The following is a 16,090-nucleotide window of genomic DNA, read 5'->3' as shown; positions in this document are numbered from 1 at the left end:
TCCCAGCTACGCTCGGACAGCCCTTGCTCCTCATTGGTCCAGCCGCAGCAGCGGAAGGGTGTTTTGATTGGTTGAGAGTGAAGTTTGTATTTGTTGAGCGCCACGCCGCGGGCTGCAGGTGCTGAGAGTGTGTGGTTCCCGGTGGGCTCACGCGGTGAGTTTTAAGGGGGAACTTTTCTTGGGTGTTTGGGAGTTCGAATCCAGACCTGAGCGTTTTAATGTGAGCTGAATCTCCCGACCTTCCGCTTTGTTTTCCTTTTTGAGCCCGGCGGGGGGGGGTGGTGGGGGCGGTGAGATTGGAGAGGAGTGTGTGGGCGACTCTCTTCCTTCTTTGTAGATGAACTTCCAGGTGAAGTTCATTTCCCCCGTTACTTACAAGGCGAAGCTGGCACAGACATGCAGCATAAGAAGCAGCAAAGTTGTACTCTTCAGAATCAGAGCGAGATTGCTTTGTAAAGAGTTCTATAAATGNGGTGTTTGGGAGTTCGAATCCAGACCTGAGCGTTTTAATGTGAGCTGAATCTCCCCACCTTCCGCTTTGTTTTCCTTTTTGAGCCGCGGGGGGGGGGGTGGTGGGGGCGGTGAGATTGGAGAGGAGTGTGAGGGCGACTCTCTTCCTTCTTTGTAGATGAACTTCCAGGTGAAGTTCATTTCCCCCGTTACTTACAAGGCGAAGCTGGCACAGACATGCAGCATAAGAAGCAGCAAAGTTGTACTCTTCAGAATCAGAGCGAGATTGCTTTGTAAAGAGTTCTATAAATGTTAGCAAATATTACCGTACTTTAGGTTCAATCTCTAAAATACCTATCGAGAGCCTTCTGCTACGCGCTGCAGGGACAGGATACACACTGACCTGTGTAGAATTCTCTTCAAGTGTCCACAAGTATGTGTATGTAATGGGGTGGCGAGGAGAGGGTGGGAAAGCAACCAGTCCTTTAGTTGGAAAAAAAAAATGTGTTGCACTTGTAAAGGGCTGTTGGATTCTTTGGGACTGGAATTCTGTGGGAGGATTGATATATTGATATTAATACTGATATATCTTGATAATTCCCAATTATCAAGCGGTAGTGGGGGAGGAACTTCCATGCATCATTTTTCATTTAACCCTCAATATCTACTTTTATCAGATAAGGTTCCAAGAAGTTATGATCTACCTAAAGGTCATGCAGAGAGCTGACTCAGGCATCTGACTGCAGACCTACTTGCCTCTAACCACTCCACTGTATTCATGGATGAGACTAGTGTGGTCCCCACCTGGTTGACCCTTATTTATCGTAAGGGATGATTGCTAACTCTTGACACACTATCTTTTGCCAGTTTTCAGGGTGAAGTCTCTCAAAAAATGGCAGAAGGACCCGGCCTGGCTGAGGTAGTATCAGTGCAGCTGGAGTAGCAGGCTCAGCTCTGGCATCACCTTTCTCCTTTGCTTTAAGGAAAACTCATCAGGACTTTTGTGTTTGGAAAGCTGTGTAAATGCAGTCAGTGTGAGTAATGTGTACTATGTTCTCTGGGAGGAGTAGTCTGAATGTGGGAATTTGGAGAGAAAGTACCTTTAAAACAGGATCAGATTAGGGACTTAAAGTTAGGGGTTCAAAAGTTACTTTGACTTTACTGTAGGTTGTTATCAGAGTTTAACTGTCTTATCAGGTTAATTCTAAAGCAAGGGTGGGAACCTCTGTTTAGGGTCTTCTGTGGCTCAAAAGAATGGCTCCTGCAAGATTCCGAAGGGCTGCAGGCCTTTTCCGGATGCTGAAAAGATGCGGATGCTGAAAAGATGCACCTCTAGTTACTTAGCATCACAAAAGACTAGGTAGAGTTGTTTATAGCAGTCTTTGTGTTCTGTCTGCCTCTTTAAGTGGTCCTGCACTTAGCTGTTAAGGAATCTCTAATCAGCCAACAGAATTTGGTCCTTACCTTCAGGAGCTGTTTTGGGGTAGGAGGAGCACCGTTGATCTTTTATGTAAAAGCCCCCACCCCCGCAGCGGTGCAACAAGTGACTGAGGTTTCCCTTTGCCTATCTGCCACCCCAAAGCCACCAGACCCTTCTCCTTTCTCTTTCCAAACAAATGTGACATTTAAGGGTAGTGTTGGTTGTGTTGATGAATACATTTTAGGTTTTATTTCTAATTTTTAAAGACTGGATGAATGTAAACTAAATCTTTCCCCCCTCCTGAACTCCATTTCATTACTTTTAAAAATTTATAGCCTTTGAATAATTTTTTTTTTGCTCCTTTCCCCTGCGGTTTGTGGCTATCAGACCAACAAAACAAAACAAAACAAAACAAAAAAACCTGATCTAGAGAAAGTGATCTCATGAAAAACTCAGCCCAGAACTATAGGTCTAGGCTGTTAGAATTTTAATTTTTGCAGAGCATGCTTGTGCTGGATTTTTTTTTTTTGCCCATTACAATATGCTCGTCTGTTATTCCTGTACTCTTAAGTCTTGTTCCTTGAAGCTCACCTTATTGTTGGCCACTTACTTTTTGAGGTCGTGATGTCTCAGGAGCCAGATGTGGAGTACGAGCAGTCCCAGGGCAGCGGCGCCTGCTCACAGTCCCATGGGCCTTCCTCACAGACACAGGGCAGCTCCTCACAGTCCCAGGGTACATCCAGCTCCTCCACCAGCACAGTGCCAACGTCCAGCCAGTCATCTCACTCCAGCTCAGGGACACTGAGCTCCCTGGACACAGTGTCCACTCAGGAACTGTATTCTATTCCTGAGGACCAAGAACCGGAGGAGCCTGCCCCTGCCCCTTGGGCTCGATTATGGGCCCTTCAGGATGGATTCTCCAATCTCGGTAAGACCCTTTGTTATATCGGGCAATATCAATATGGTGTTCAGAGAAACAAGTACAGATATTTGTTGCAGCAGAAAGCTTAAGACGCTGCCAGTTGTAGGGCCTGTACAAGTTGACCCAGGACTACAAGCACTGTGCTAAGACCTTACCCTGTGCCATATTAACACAGTTCTGTGTTGAAGTTTTCAAAAACTGCAGACTGTTGTCCACACACAGAGGCTGTATCATTTTACATTCCCACCAGGAATGTATGAGAGTTCCAGGTGCTTTGCATCTTCAATACTTGTTATTTTCCTTTTGGAAAAAAAATTATAGCCATCTTCATGGGTGTGGAGTGGTTGCCTATGTGATTTTTGGTAGATCTTGCCCAATTATCCTCCCTAGATGCTGTAAAGTTATATTCCAAGTGGCAGTTTATGAGAGTAGATGCTGCTTCATAATTCTTATGACCATAGTGTAATATGGGCCTTTTGGATTTCTGTTAATCTGATTGTTGGAACGTGGAATCTTAATGTATTTTCGGTTTTTAAAATTTCTTGTATTGAGCCTTGGCTGATGTGGCTCAGTTGATTGAGTGCCAGCCTGTGATTCAAAGGGTCACTGGTTCAGTTCCCAATCAGGGTACGTGCCTGGGTTGCTGGCCAGGTTGCTAGTAAGGGGCGTGTGATAGGCAGCCACAAATTGAGGTTTCTCTCCCTTTCTTTTTCCCTCCCTTCTCTCTAAAAATAAATAAATAAATAATTTAAAAAATGTCTTGTACTGAGTTGGCTTGACCATCTTGTCATATGTTTAAGACATTTGTATTTCTGTTTCTTGTAACTTGTTTCTATATACCTTTCACATTTTTTTTAATTCCTCGCCTAAGGACATGCTCATTGATTTGAAGAGAGTGGGTAGGAGGGAGAGAGATAGAGAGGGAGAGAAAGATTGATGTGAGAGAGAAACATTGGCAGCCTTTTGCACACACCCCAACTGTGACTGCGCCCCGAGGGGCTGTTCCCTGACCCAGACCAAACTGCAGCCTAGGCATGTGCCCTGACCGGGAATTGAACCCGTGATGACAGTCCAACCAACTGAGCCACACCTACCAGTACCTCATCCATTTTCTACTGGATTGCTTGTCTTTTTCTTATTGATTTGTAGCAACTTTCAATTCTTTGGGATGTGAATGGCTAATACGTTTTCTAGTCTGTCTTTCCAGGAATGTTTACATGCCTAACGTATGCATTGTCCTAGGTGCCAGAGCTGTACTTTGAAACAAGAGAGACTCAAGGCTGCCCTCCTGATGTTATGTTCTAACAGGGGAATCCCGGGAGACAATATACAAATAATCAAGATAATTTCCTGTTATGGCCTATACTTAAAGGGAAATGAAACAGGCTATTGTTAACAATAATAGATGTGTGGTGAGGTGGGAGTCTCCTTATGCTGAGTGGGACAAGATCATTTGAGTCCAGACACAAGGGCAAAGTGGCCATTGAAAGAAATCACTGGGAATAAAGTATGCAAAGGCCATCACATGGCTCGTTGGGCCTGGCATATGTGGGACTGTGAAAGGGGCTGGCCGTATTGAGCCAAGTGGACAGGCACAAGGTGAGGCCAGAAAGGGCCAGGTCCTGGGCATCTAGCCTGTGTGAGAAGGAGTGCAGTATACTGCGTTTGATAGGAGGCCTCTGGAGGGTAACGAGTAGAAAATGATTATATTGTAAGTATTTTTCCAGATGATTAAATCTGGAGGACTTTTAATGACTGCTTGTTATGTCATGGTTCCGTATGAACCATAATTTATTAAACTCAGTGTTGGAAAATTTTTGTTTCTTCTCATTTTTAATCGTAGAATATCTTGATAAACAAATCTGTAATTTTGATTGCCTTCGGCTATTTTCCTACTAGTAAATGTTATGAACAGTTTTTAAAGGTGTTTGATACATGACATTCAGCAGCCCTCTGGTGTGTGCTTTGGTGTTACAGAGTGCGTTAATGACAGCTACTGGTTTGGGAGGGATAGAAGCTGTGAGTACTGCTTTGATGAGCCACTGCTGAAGAGAACGGATAAATATCGGACTTACAGCAAGAAGCACTTTCGGATTTTCAGGGTAGGTGACAAATAACCACGTATTTGGAGGAGGTGGTAATCTGGTCATCACTCTGTGGTATCTTCTCACGATAACTCTCCTCTGTTAAAACTTTGAAATCCAATCTTCTTTATTTTAGGAAATGGGTCCTAAAAACTCTTACATCGCATATATAGAAGATCACAGTGGGAATGGAACGTTTGTAAATAGAGAACTTGTAGGGAAAGGAAGACGCCTTCCTTTGAGTAACAATTCTGAAATTGCACTTTCAGTGTCAAATAATAAAGGTAACTCATTATTTTATGGTTATTGGATACTTTTTCCTCCCATAAAAAGGAAAATTGAGCCCTGACCAGTGTGGCTTAGTTCGTTGGACATCATACCACAGAGCTAAGGGTTGCTGATTCAATTCCCAGTCAAGGCACATGCCTGGGTTGTGGGTTTGGTCCCCAGTGGGGGTGTGGATGAGAGGCACCTGATCAGTGTTTCTCATGTTGATGTTTCTCTCTTTCTGCCTTCCTTCCCCTTTCTGTATTTAAACAAAAAAAAAAAGGAAAATTGACATTGTGTTCTTTGTAGACTACCGAGGGAGGACCCCCTTAAAAAATCGGAATTACCTTCTGGAGGGCAGAGCCCTCGTAATACAAGCTTTCCCCGCTAGGTGAGTGTTCCAGGAAGCCATCTGTATTAGTGTACCAGCTGGCGTTGTTGTGAGAGGCTGCATTTGGCTTCATTGAATTTTTTTGAAGACTCAACACGTTTGCCCATTTCATGGTAGGTGATTTACAAGCACTCCTGCCTAGACCTCACTCAGTGTTCAGCAGTTTTTTACCAAAAACAACATGACCCGCGTGCCCCCCCTGCCCCCCACCCCCCATTCACCCGATTTCATCCTGAACAACTTTTTATTGTTTCCCTGGATGAAAAAAGTCCTGAAAGGGAAACATTGTGCCAGTGTGGAAGAGGCGAAACAAAAAAAAAGCAGAAACACTAAAAGACATTAAAATTGATGAATTCAAAAACTGTCTTGAGTGGTGGAAAAAAGTCTTGGTAGGTGTCTTGCATAAAATGGAGAGTACTTTGAAGGTGACTGAAGTTTAAACATGTAAGAATTAATATACAGTTTTTAAAAATATTTTACTATTTTAAGAGTGGAAGGGAGAAGAGAGGGAGACAAACATCAATGTGCAAGAGTCACATTGATAAGTAGCCTCTTACACCCCCTGAGCTGGGGACCTAGCCTGCAACCCAGGCATGTGCCCTGACTGGGAATCGAACTGGTGACCTTTTGCTTTGCAGGATGATGCCCAACCAACTGAGCCACACAGGTCAGGGTGAGTAGGGTGTTTTTTTTGTAGTTGTTTTCTTTTCCTGAAATAGAGCATGAATAATGGAGAAATAAGGGGGAATTTTGGGGGAAGTGCTATTTATTTTACTTTATGAGTAGATTGGAAATGGTCTGCACAATAAATACTGATCTATAAAGGTGTAAATGGCTAAAAGAAGATAATTCTAGTGTGATAATCTATGGCTTAATTTTTATTGGGGTGTTTTCTGCCTCGAACAGGTTTATCTCAGGCTGAAATTTACTGCTTTTAGGTTGTGGTCTTTTGTAATCTGCACAGGTATTCTATATTAATGCAATTGATTAATATTCCAAGGTCTTGGAATAAGACTTGTATTTATGTATGGATTTTATACACTATAGTGAGAACGATGCTATGTATTTCCATTGAAGAATGACTTTTGTCACAGTTTTCTGTAGCTTCTATGATATGTTTTAGCCTAGCTAAATAATTTCTTTATGGTTAGGTATTAAATGTAATTAAAACAATTGTCTTATATTTTATATATTAACTAAAGTTTAGGACTACTCTTTATCTAATGAATTAATGAGACCTATTTCTGCCATTTTCCCCTTAGTTTTTGTGTTTTTCGATCTGACTGTAGATGATCAGTCAGTTTACCCCAAGGAATTAAGAGACAAATACATCATGTCAAAAACTCTTGGAAGGTAAGTTTTTTTTTCTTGTGGAAATTGTACTTAATTTTTTTTCTAAACAGTTGTCGTTGCTTAGTTTTTTGTGTTTTTTTTTTTTTTGGTTCCTGGTTATGTAACATTCATTGTCTAGTCATAGTATATTTGTAGGTCACTGATTTGTTATAGATGTGTTATTGATTTATTTAATGTGATCAATTGAAATGAATAGTTTTTTCTTATAAATTTTATCTGTCATAATTTTTTTAAAGAAGTTTTAGTGAGATTCTATTTACATACCATACAGTTCATACATTTAAAGGACAATTCAGTGATTTTTAACCTTCCGAAAAGAAATGTTTACTGTGAGGACTTCCAGCCAAGATGAAGGCGTAGGTGGAAACACTGTGCCTCCTCACACAACCAAGTTTAAAGACAACAAAGTTTTAGTAACAAAAATGCAACCAAAACACAGAAAATTGAACTGTGCGGAAGTCCGACAACAATGAACCATTCAGCCAGACCAGTAAGAGGGGTGGAGGCAGCGGCTGGCGGAGGGGTCGTGCAGGCGGCAGTTGGCAAATCCCAGGCATGGGATTGTGACGGGCAGACCCAGTGAGGGCGCAAGGCACCGTGGTCACACATTCGCTCGCAGATAAACCAAGTGAAGGAGCAAGCAGTGAGACAGACCGCACAGGCCCCAGTGGTGGGAAGCACCAAAGGGGACTGCCATTGCCCTTCTCTGACCCTGCCCCCACATACAGCATCACAACCCAGCGACTGAGTTGCCCTGCCCTGGTGAACACCTAGGGCTCTGCCCCTCATACATAACAGCCGTGAACAGACGAAAGCATTATGGCTCAAGAAGAACTTAAAGCCTCAGAGCCAATAACTCTAAACAACCAAGAAAGAAATAGCCAACCTGTCAGATGCACAGTTCAAAATACTGGTGATCAGGATGCTCACAGAACTGGTTGATTTTAGTCATAAATTAGAGGAACATATGAAGGCTAAACTAAGTGGAATGAAGGGAAATGCAAAGGAAACCAATAGTGATGGAGAGGAAACTGGGGTTCAAATCAAGGGAGTGGACCAGAAGGAAGAAAAAAAATGAACAAACAGAAAAGAATGAAGAAATAATTTCTAAAAATGAGGAGAGGCTTAGGAACCTCCAGGACATCTTTAAACGTCCCAACATCTGAATTATAGGGGTACTAGAAGAGGAAAAGAAACAGCCACAAGTGGAAAACTTATTTGAACAAATAATAAAGGAGAACTTTCCCAGTCTGGCAAAGGAAATAGACTTCCAGGAAATCCAGGAAGCTCAGAGAGTCCCAAAGAAGTTGGACCCAAGAAGGAACACACCAAGGCACACCATAATTACATTAGCCAAGATGAAAATGAAGGAGAGAATCCTAGAAGCAGCAAGAGATAAGGGGACAGTCACCTACAAAGGAGTTCCCATCAGACTGTCAGCAGATTTCTCAAAAGAGACCTTCCAGGCAAGAAGGGGCTGGAAAGAAGTATTCCAAGTCATGAAATCCAAAGACCTACAGCCAAGATTGCTTTATCCAGCAAAACTTTCATTTAGAATGGAAGGACAGATAAAGTGCTTCTCAGATAAGGTCAAGTTCAAGGAGTTCATCATCACCAAGCCCTTATTATATGAAATGCTAAAGGGACTTATATAAGAAAAAGAAGATGAAAAATATGAACAGTGAAAGGACAGCAAACACACAGTTATTAACAACCACACCTAAAACAAAAGCAAACCAAGAGGACAGCTAGATCAGGAGCGGAACCATAGAAATGGAGATCACATGGAGGGTTAGCAACAGGGGAGTGGGAGGAGAAGGGGGGAGAAGGTATAGAGAATAAATAGCATAGAAAATAGAACGAAAATAGGTAGAAAGAACCAGCTAGGTAGAAAACAGATGGGGGGAGGGTAAGAATAGTGGGGGAAATATAGAATCTAAAGAACTTGAGACACGTGGACATGAACTAAAGGGGGGGAATGGTGGGGGAGAGGGTGTGCAGAGTGGAGGGGAATGAAGGGGGGGGAATAGGACAACTGTAATGGCATAATCAATAAAATATATTAAAAAGAAAAAAAATGTTTACTGCATTTTTGCCCCACTCAGAACCTGTGACATTTTGGGACGTGAAATGAAACTGACCTCTGAACAGGGCAAAGTTCTCAAAACATTTGCCCTGAGGACCCCGAAGAGCTTTTTTGTTCATGTGTCTTAAGTCTGTTGATATATACTGTATTAGAAATTAAAATGGAGATGTTAATATTTGTTCATTAAAAATAAACTCATGTTAAAATAAATAAGATTAATGAAAAATAATTATTTTCAAAAAGATTGAGAAAAAGGGCATTATGTCATATTTTGCGAATCTTTTTGCTATCTCGCTTACTAGAAAATAGCTAGATTGTGATATTTTTCTTTTTTAAAATTATATTTTATTGATCATGCTATTACAGTTGTCCTGATGTTTTTCCCCCTTTGTCTGCCTCCACACAGCATGTCCCCCACTCCCTCAGGCAATCCATGCATCATCGTTCATGTCTGTGGCTCATGGCTATAAGTTCTTTGGCTACCCCATTTCCTGTACTGTGCTTTATGTCCCCATGGCTATTCTGTAACTGCCTATTTGTACTTCTTAATCCCCTCACCTCTTCACCCATTCCCCCAAAGCCCCCCTACCATCTGGCAACCATCAAAATGCTCTCCATGTGTCCATGATTCTTTCTCTGTTCTTATTTACTTAGTTTTTTAGATTCAGTTGTTGCTAAATATGTGTTTTTTGCCATTTTATGATTCATAGTTTTGATCTTTTTCTGAATTAAGTTCCTTTAACATTTTATATAATAGTGGGTTGGTAGTTGTGAAATACTTTAGTTTTTTCTTTATTTTTAAAATTAATTAATTAATTTATTTATCTTCAGAGGGGAAGGAGAGAGGGAGAGAAACATCAATATATGGTTGCCTTTCGTGCGTCCCCTGTTGGGAGTTGGCCTGCAGGGACCTGGCCTGCAACCCAGGCATGTGCCCTGACTGGGAATCGAACCTCAATCCTCTGGTTCGCAGCCCTGTGCTCAATCCACTGAGCTACACTAGCCAGGGCCTACTTTAGTTTTTTCTTGTCTGGGAAGCTCTTTATCTGACCTTTGAGTCTAAATAATAGTTTTCCTGGGTAGAGAAATCTTGGTTCTGGGTCCCTGCTCTTCATAACTTTGAATATTTCTTGCCAATCTCTTCTAGCCTGCAAAATTTCTTTTGAGAGATCAGCTGACAGTCTTATGAAAATTCCCTTGTAGGTAACTAACTTCTTTTCTCTTGCTGCTTTTAAGATTCTCTCTTTATCTGTAACCTTTGGCATTTTCATTATGATGTGTCTTGGAGTGGGTCTCTTTGCATCCATCTTGTTTTGGACTCTCTGTGCTTCCTGGACTTGCATGTCTATTTCCTTCACCAAATAAGGGAATTTTTCTTTCATTATATTTTCAAGTAGATTTTCAATTGTTCTTTCTCTTCTCCTTCTGGCACCCCTATAATGCAAATGTTGGACCTCTTGAAATTTGTCCCGGAGACTGCTTATACTAGTCTCATTTTCTTGGATTTTTTTCTTTTGTTCTGATTGGTTGGGGTTTTTTTTGCTACAGTATATCTAAATTGTTGATTCTCAGCTTCATCCACTCTACAGTTGTGTCCTTGTAAATTGTTACTTATTTCAATTAGTGTATCCCTCATTTCTGACTGAATCTTTTTTATGCTGTTGACGTCCTCACTAAGTTCCTTGAGCATCCTTATACCCAGTGTTTTAAACTCTGCATCTGATAGATTGCTTATCTCCATTTTGTTTAGTTCTGTTTTTGGAGTTTTGATCTGTTTTTTCATTTCAGCCATGCTTCTTTGTCTCCTCATTTTGGCAGCCTCCCTGTGTTTGTTTCTAACCACTAGGTAGAGCTAATTTGACTCTGTATCTTGGTCGTGTGTCCTAATGTATTAGGTGTCCTGTAGGGTCCAGTGGCACAGCCTCCCTTATCACCCAATCTGGATATTTGAGTGGGCTGAGTACACCCTCCTCTTGTTGTTGAGCCTTGGTTGCTGTTGGCAGATCACTGGGAGGGGTTTACCCAGGCCAGTCAGCTGCAAGGATTGGTTTTGGCCACTGACCACCAAACTCTGCCCTCCGTGGAAGATCTGTGCAGGGGCAGAGAGGTGTTGTTCCAATGTGTTTTGTAGCTGTCCACTGGGGGCACTGGCCCTGGGGTTTCCTGGGTGGGGCAGGCCATGGTCAGCCCCCACCTCTGTTTTGCTGGGCTTGGAGACTCCCAGGCAAAGCCAAGCTGTGAATCTAGGCTGGCTGCTGCTAGTGCTGTGTCTGGGGCTCACTGAGGCCAGCTGTTGTTCTTTGAGGAGATTTAGGAAGTTGTGAAGCAGGAGCCAAGATTAGCCATTCATATGGAAAAGCAGCCTCCAAGGTGGGTCAAACAGTGTTAGCCAGGTTGATGGAGGCACCTTAGATATGGCACCAGCCGCTGGTTCTAATTGAGGGCGGGAGGTTTAGAAAAGGGACAATGGTCTCTGCACACCTTGATGCCAGAGACTTCAGTTCTTCCCTTTATGCCACTGGTGCCTTTCAAACTACTACCCTAGTGCTGAAGCCCAGAGGGTGTGACTACTACCCTAGTGCTGAAGCCTAGAGGGTGTGACTACTACCCTAGTGCTGAAGCCTAGAGGGTGTGACTACTACCCTAGTGCTGAAGCCCAGAGGGTGTGAGCCCTAGTAGATAAGTCCATATGTGTGTTCTTTAAGAGTAACTGTTTGGGTCTACAGCAGTTTCTTCCGTGGACTCAATCCTTGCTGGTTTTTGCAGCCAGAAGTTGTGGGAACTTATCTTCCTGGCACTAGAACCCTGGGCCTGGGGGCCTGGCGTTGGTCTGGGTGCCCCCCCCCCCCCCCCCCCCCCGCCCTGGTCCCAAGACNCCCCCCCCCCCCCGCCGCCCCGCCCTGGTCCCAAGATATCCGTCCCGAATTTTTATCCACCGCATTGTGGGACCAGCCCATTCAGCATCTACGCCCCTCCTACCAGACTGGATGGATGTGCTTTCTTTAATTCCATAGTTGTCAGACTTTAATTGAACTCAATTTCTGTCGGTTCTGAGTGATGGTTGTTCTGTAGTTTAGTTGTAATTTTGACGTGATTGTGCAAAGAGGCGAGCCATGTCTGCCTATGCTGCCAATATTTACTTCTTCTTTTTCTTTTTTTAAATATATTTTATTGATTATACCATTAGAGTTGTTCTATTGCCCCCTTCATTCCCCTCCCCCCGCACACTCCCTCCCCCACCATTCTCCCCCCTTAGTTTATAACCACGTGTCTCAGGTTCTTTAGATTCTATATTTCCCCCACTATTCTCGCCCTCCCCCCTATCTATTTTCTACCTACTGTCTAGCTATTTTCTGTACCTTCTCCCCCCTTCTCCTCCTCCCACCCCCCTGTTGCTAACCCTCCTTGTGTTCTTCATTTCTATGGTTCCACTCCTGATCTAGCTGTCCTCTTGGTTTGCTTTTGTTTTAGGTGTGGTTGTTAATAACTGAGTTTCCTGTCCTTTCACTGTTCATATTTTTCATCTTTTTCTTATATAAGTCCCTTTAGCATTTCATATAATAAGGGCTTGGTGATGATGAACTCCTTGAACTTGACCTTATCTGAGAAGCACTTTATCTGTCCTTCCATTCTAAATGAAAGTTTTGCTGGATAAAGCAATCTTGGCTGTAGGTCTTTGGATTTCATGACTTGGAATACTTCTTTCCAGCCCCTTCTTGCCTGTAAGGTCTCTTTTGAGAAATCCGCTGACAGTCTGATGGGTACTCCTTTGTAGGTGACTGTCCCCTTATCCCTTGCTGCTTCTAGGATTCTCTCCTTCATTTTGGTCTTGGCTAATGTAATTATGATGTGCCTTGGTGTGTTCCTTCTTGGGTCCAACTTCTTTGGCACTCTCTGAGCTTCCTGGATTTCCTGGAAGTCTATTTCCTTTGCCAGACTGGGGAAGTTCTCCTTTATTATTTGTTCAAATACGTTTTCCACTCGTGGCTGTTTCTTTCCCCCTTCTGGTACCCCTATAATCCGGATGTTGGAACGTTTAAAGATGTCCTGGAGGTTCCTAAGCCTCTCCTCATTTTTTTGAATTCTCATTTCTTCATTCCTTTCTGGTGGGATGTTTTGTTCTTCCTTCTGGTCCATTCCATTGATTTGTGTCCCAGTCTCCTTTCCATCGCTATTGGATTCCTGGACATCTCCCTTCATTTCAATTAGTTTAGCCTTCATATGTTTCTCTAATTTGTGACTATAATCAACCAGTTCTGTTAGCATCCTGATAAATAGTGTCTTGAATTGTGCTTCTGAGAGGCGGGCAATTTCTCGGTCGCTTAGAGTTATTGGCTCTGGGACTTTGAGTTCTTCTTGCGCCATCTTTTGGGCTGTTCGTGCCTGTTCGGTAGCAGGATCGAAGCCCTAGGTTTTCACCAGAGCAGGGCACCTCAGTCACTGGGTTGTGACGCTGTATGTGGGGGCGGGGTCAAGGAGGGACTATGGCGACCCGTCTGCCGCCTGCCGCCTGCCGCCTGCCTCCGCGTCCCTCACCGGTGCCGCAGCTTCTACCGTCACTGGGCCCTCGCGTTTCATCCCACTGCACTTGAGTGTGCCACCGCCGTCGGCCCTCGCCCCTTGGGGCCTGCGTGGTCCGTCTCACTGTGCGTGAATGTGCGACCGCGGTCAGTCTGCCCCACACCCCAACTGGTTCTGGGCTGCCTGCGCTCCTAGGTCGGGGGACATGTCCTGCCCGACCCTGCTCGCTGCTGGCTCCGCCCCTCTTACCGTCCCCATTGAATGGTTAGATGTAGTCAGACTTCCGTATAATTCAATTTTCTGTCCTTTGGCTATGTCTTTGTTTCTCCAAACCTTTGTTGTATTCAAACTTGGTTGTGGGAGAAGGCACAGTGTTTCCACCTATGCCTCCATCTTGGCGGAAGTCCCCTATTTACTTCTTTATTTGGTCTGTTTTGACATCATGTGCCTTTGGGAAACTATATCTAGTTAATAGAGAATGAAAATGAAAAAGGCACGTAATGTCTTAGTATTATTCTGAAAATGATTTTGACTTTGTAGACACCTACAAAGAGTCTTGGGGTCCTTTAGGGGTTCCCTGATCAAACTTTGAGAACCACCTTTTCAGGGGAGGGATTCAGGATATCTTTACCACATTCTACAATGTCCTTCATCCTACCGTTCCTTACCCACTCCAGAGACCTTTCTAGTCTGTTGATATTTTAATAACATGAAAATAGAAAATAATGGAAGGAAATAATATTCTGTATTCTTGCCACACAGAATCAAGTACTGTGTACTCTTTTTTTTTTTAAAGATTTTATTTATTTATCTTAGAGGGTAAGGGAAGGGGAGAGAGAGAGAGAGAGAGAGAGAAATATCAATGTACGGTTGCCTCTCATGCATTCCCTGCCAGGAACCGGGAACTGGCCTGCAACCCAGGCACATGCCCTGACTGGGAATCGAACCGCGATCGTGTGGTTCGCAGGCCCGTGCTCAATCCACTGAGCTACACCAGCGAGGGAAAGCACTGTGTACTCTTTATGACCATCCATAAGAGATATTTTAGTTTATGGACAATAAATTCAGTAACTCGTGTTTCCATATTTGTGTTGGCTGCTTGGAAGCTCATAGCCAAATTCGTGCCTGCCCTTAAGAAGTAATATGGGACTCATTTTTTTCTATGGGAAGATTTAACACACATCCTCTAACTTGCAGCGGGTGACAGAAACTTAAATGAGTCCGTTAAGAAATTTATTTGCTCTTGTAACTAGGAAATACAGGGGCACAGCTGACTTCAGGCATGGCTGGACTGGGAGGCCTTTGAGCTTTATTTCACTGTTGAATTCTGATGTTCGGTTTGGCCTTTGAGCTTTATTTCACTCTTGAATTCTGATGTTCGGTTTGGCCTTTGTCTGTGGCTAGATCTGAAGGCTCCCACCGTGTTGTCATGGCTCTGGCTCCGTCTCTTGATTCAGCTACAATTTGTTGCCTGCGTATAGAATTGCTGTCTCTGTGCCGCAGGGAAAACAGCTTTCAGGAGTTCAACATTCATGTTTTGCTTTGTTTTTTTCTTCTAGAAACCATAGCGGAGAGAATTGTTTCTCTCCCAACATCAGCATTTGATTCCAGGGACAACCCTGATTAACTTAATTTTATGTGTCTACTTCATGTTCTGGTAGTGAGTGTTGTGCTGTTACAGGCATTCCCCTGGACTCAGGGAAGACTTCTCCAGCAAAAGGTGACTGTTACCAGCAGAAGGGGAATTGGACAATGGTTTGATCATTTTAAATGATAATAGTTACCTGGACCATTCTCACGTAGGGACAGCTCTGCGTGACCTTTGATTTGGCCGTGGCTACCTAAATGTGGTACCAAAAGCATGAGCAACAACAGAAAAAAAAACAGGTATATTAGACTCCATCAAATTTAAGAACTTTTTGTGCATCAGAAAACATTGGCAGGAGAGCGAAACAACTCACAGACAGAGAGAAAATATTTACAAATCATATATCATAAAGATTTCGTATCCAGGATGGAGAATTCTTACAACTCAAAACAGAGAGAACCCAACAAAAAAGTGGGCTAAGGATTTAAATAGACATTTCTCCAATGAAGATATACAAATGAGCAAAAACCACGTGAGAAAATGTTTAGCACCATTAGTCAGGGAAATGCATCACCATAGCGAGATACCACCTCACACCCACTAGGATGGCCGTAATAAAGAAATGGAAAATAATAAGTGTGAGAATGTGGCGAAATTGGAGTCCCCATTGCTGCTGGTGGGCATGCAAAATGGGGCAGCCACTGGGGGAAATAATTTGGTGGTTTCTCAAAATGTTATACATAGAACATTGCAGCTCTCTTCACAATAGCCAAAAAGTGGAAACCACCCAAATATCCATCGACAACTGAATGGATAAACGAGTGTGATATATCCATGCAGTGCAGTGTTATTTAGTTATAACAAGGAATGAAATACCGATACACGTGCTACAACATGGAGGAATCTTGAACACATGCTAGGTGAAAGAAGTCGTACACCAAAGAGCTACAGTATCGTTTGATTTTATTGTCAATAAGATATTCAGAACAGGCAAATTCACAGACAAAA

General features: G+C 43.1%; 1 protein-coding gene across 5 annotated transcripts in view; it reads left to right on the top strand.

The window, feature by feature from the left end:
* The first annotated feature begins 82 nt into the window (after positions 1-82).
* The window catches only part of CHEK2 (checkpoint kinase 2), a 35,098-nt gene continuing 19,090 nt past the window's right edge, over positions 83-16,090 (top strand). For 2 of the 5 annotated variants that reach the window (XM_037052411.1, XM_037052406.1), the window contains exons 1-7: positions 83-154; positions 787-883; positions 1,318-1,484; positions 2,489-2,798; positions 4,770-4,894; positions 5,013-5,160; positions 6,797-6,887. In XM_037052411.1, the coding sequence (XP_036908306.1) occupies positions 2,495-2,798; positions 4,770-4,894; positions 5,013-5,160; positions 6,797-6,887 (668 nt within the window). In that variant the 5' untranslated portion in view covers positions 83-154; positions 787-883; positions 1,318-1,484; positions 2,489-2,494. Of the gene's footprint in view, positions 155-786; positions 884-1,317; positions 2,799-4,769; positions 4,895-5,012; positions 5,161-6,796; positions 6,888-16,090 lie in introns of all 5 variants that reach the window. The other 3 variants (XM_037052409.1, XM_037052407.1, XM_037052410.1) reach the window with 3 other exon arrangements.

Source organism: Sturnira hondurensis, unplaced genomic scaffold, assembly GCF_014824575.4.
Source record: "Sturnira hondurensis isolate 20B ecotype Veracruz unplaced genomic scaffold, ASM1482457v3 Scaffold0007406, whole genome shotgun sequence".
NCBI classification, from domain to species: Eukaryota; Metazoa; Chordata; class Mammalia; order Chiroptera; family Phyllostomidae; genus Sturnira; species Sturnira hondurensis.
This window is presented reverse-complemented; position numbering and strand designations above follow the sequence as displayed.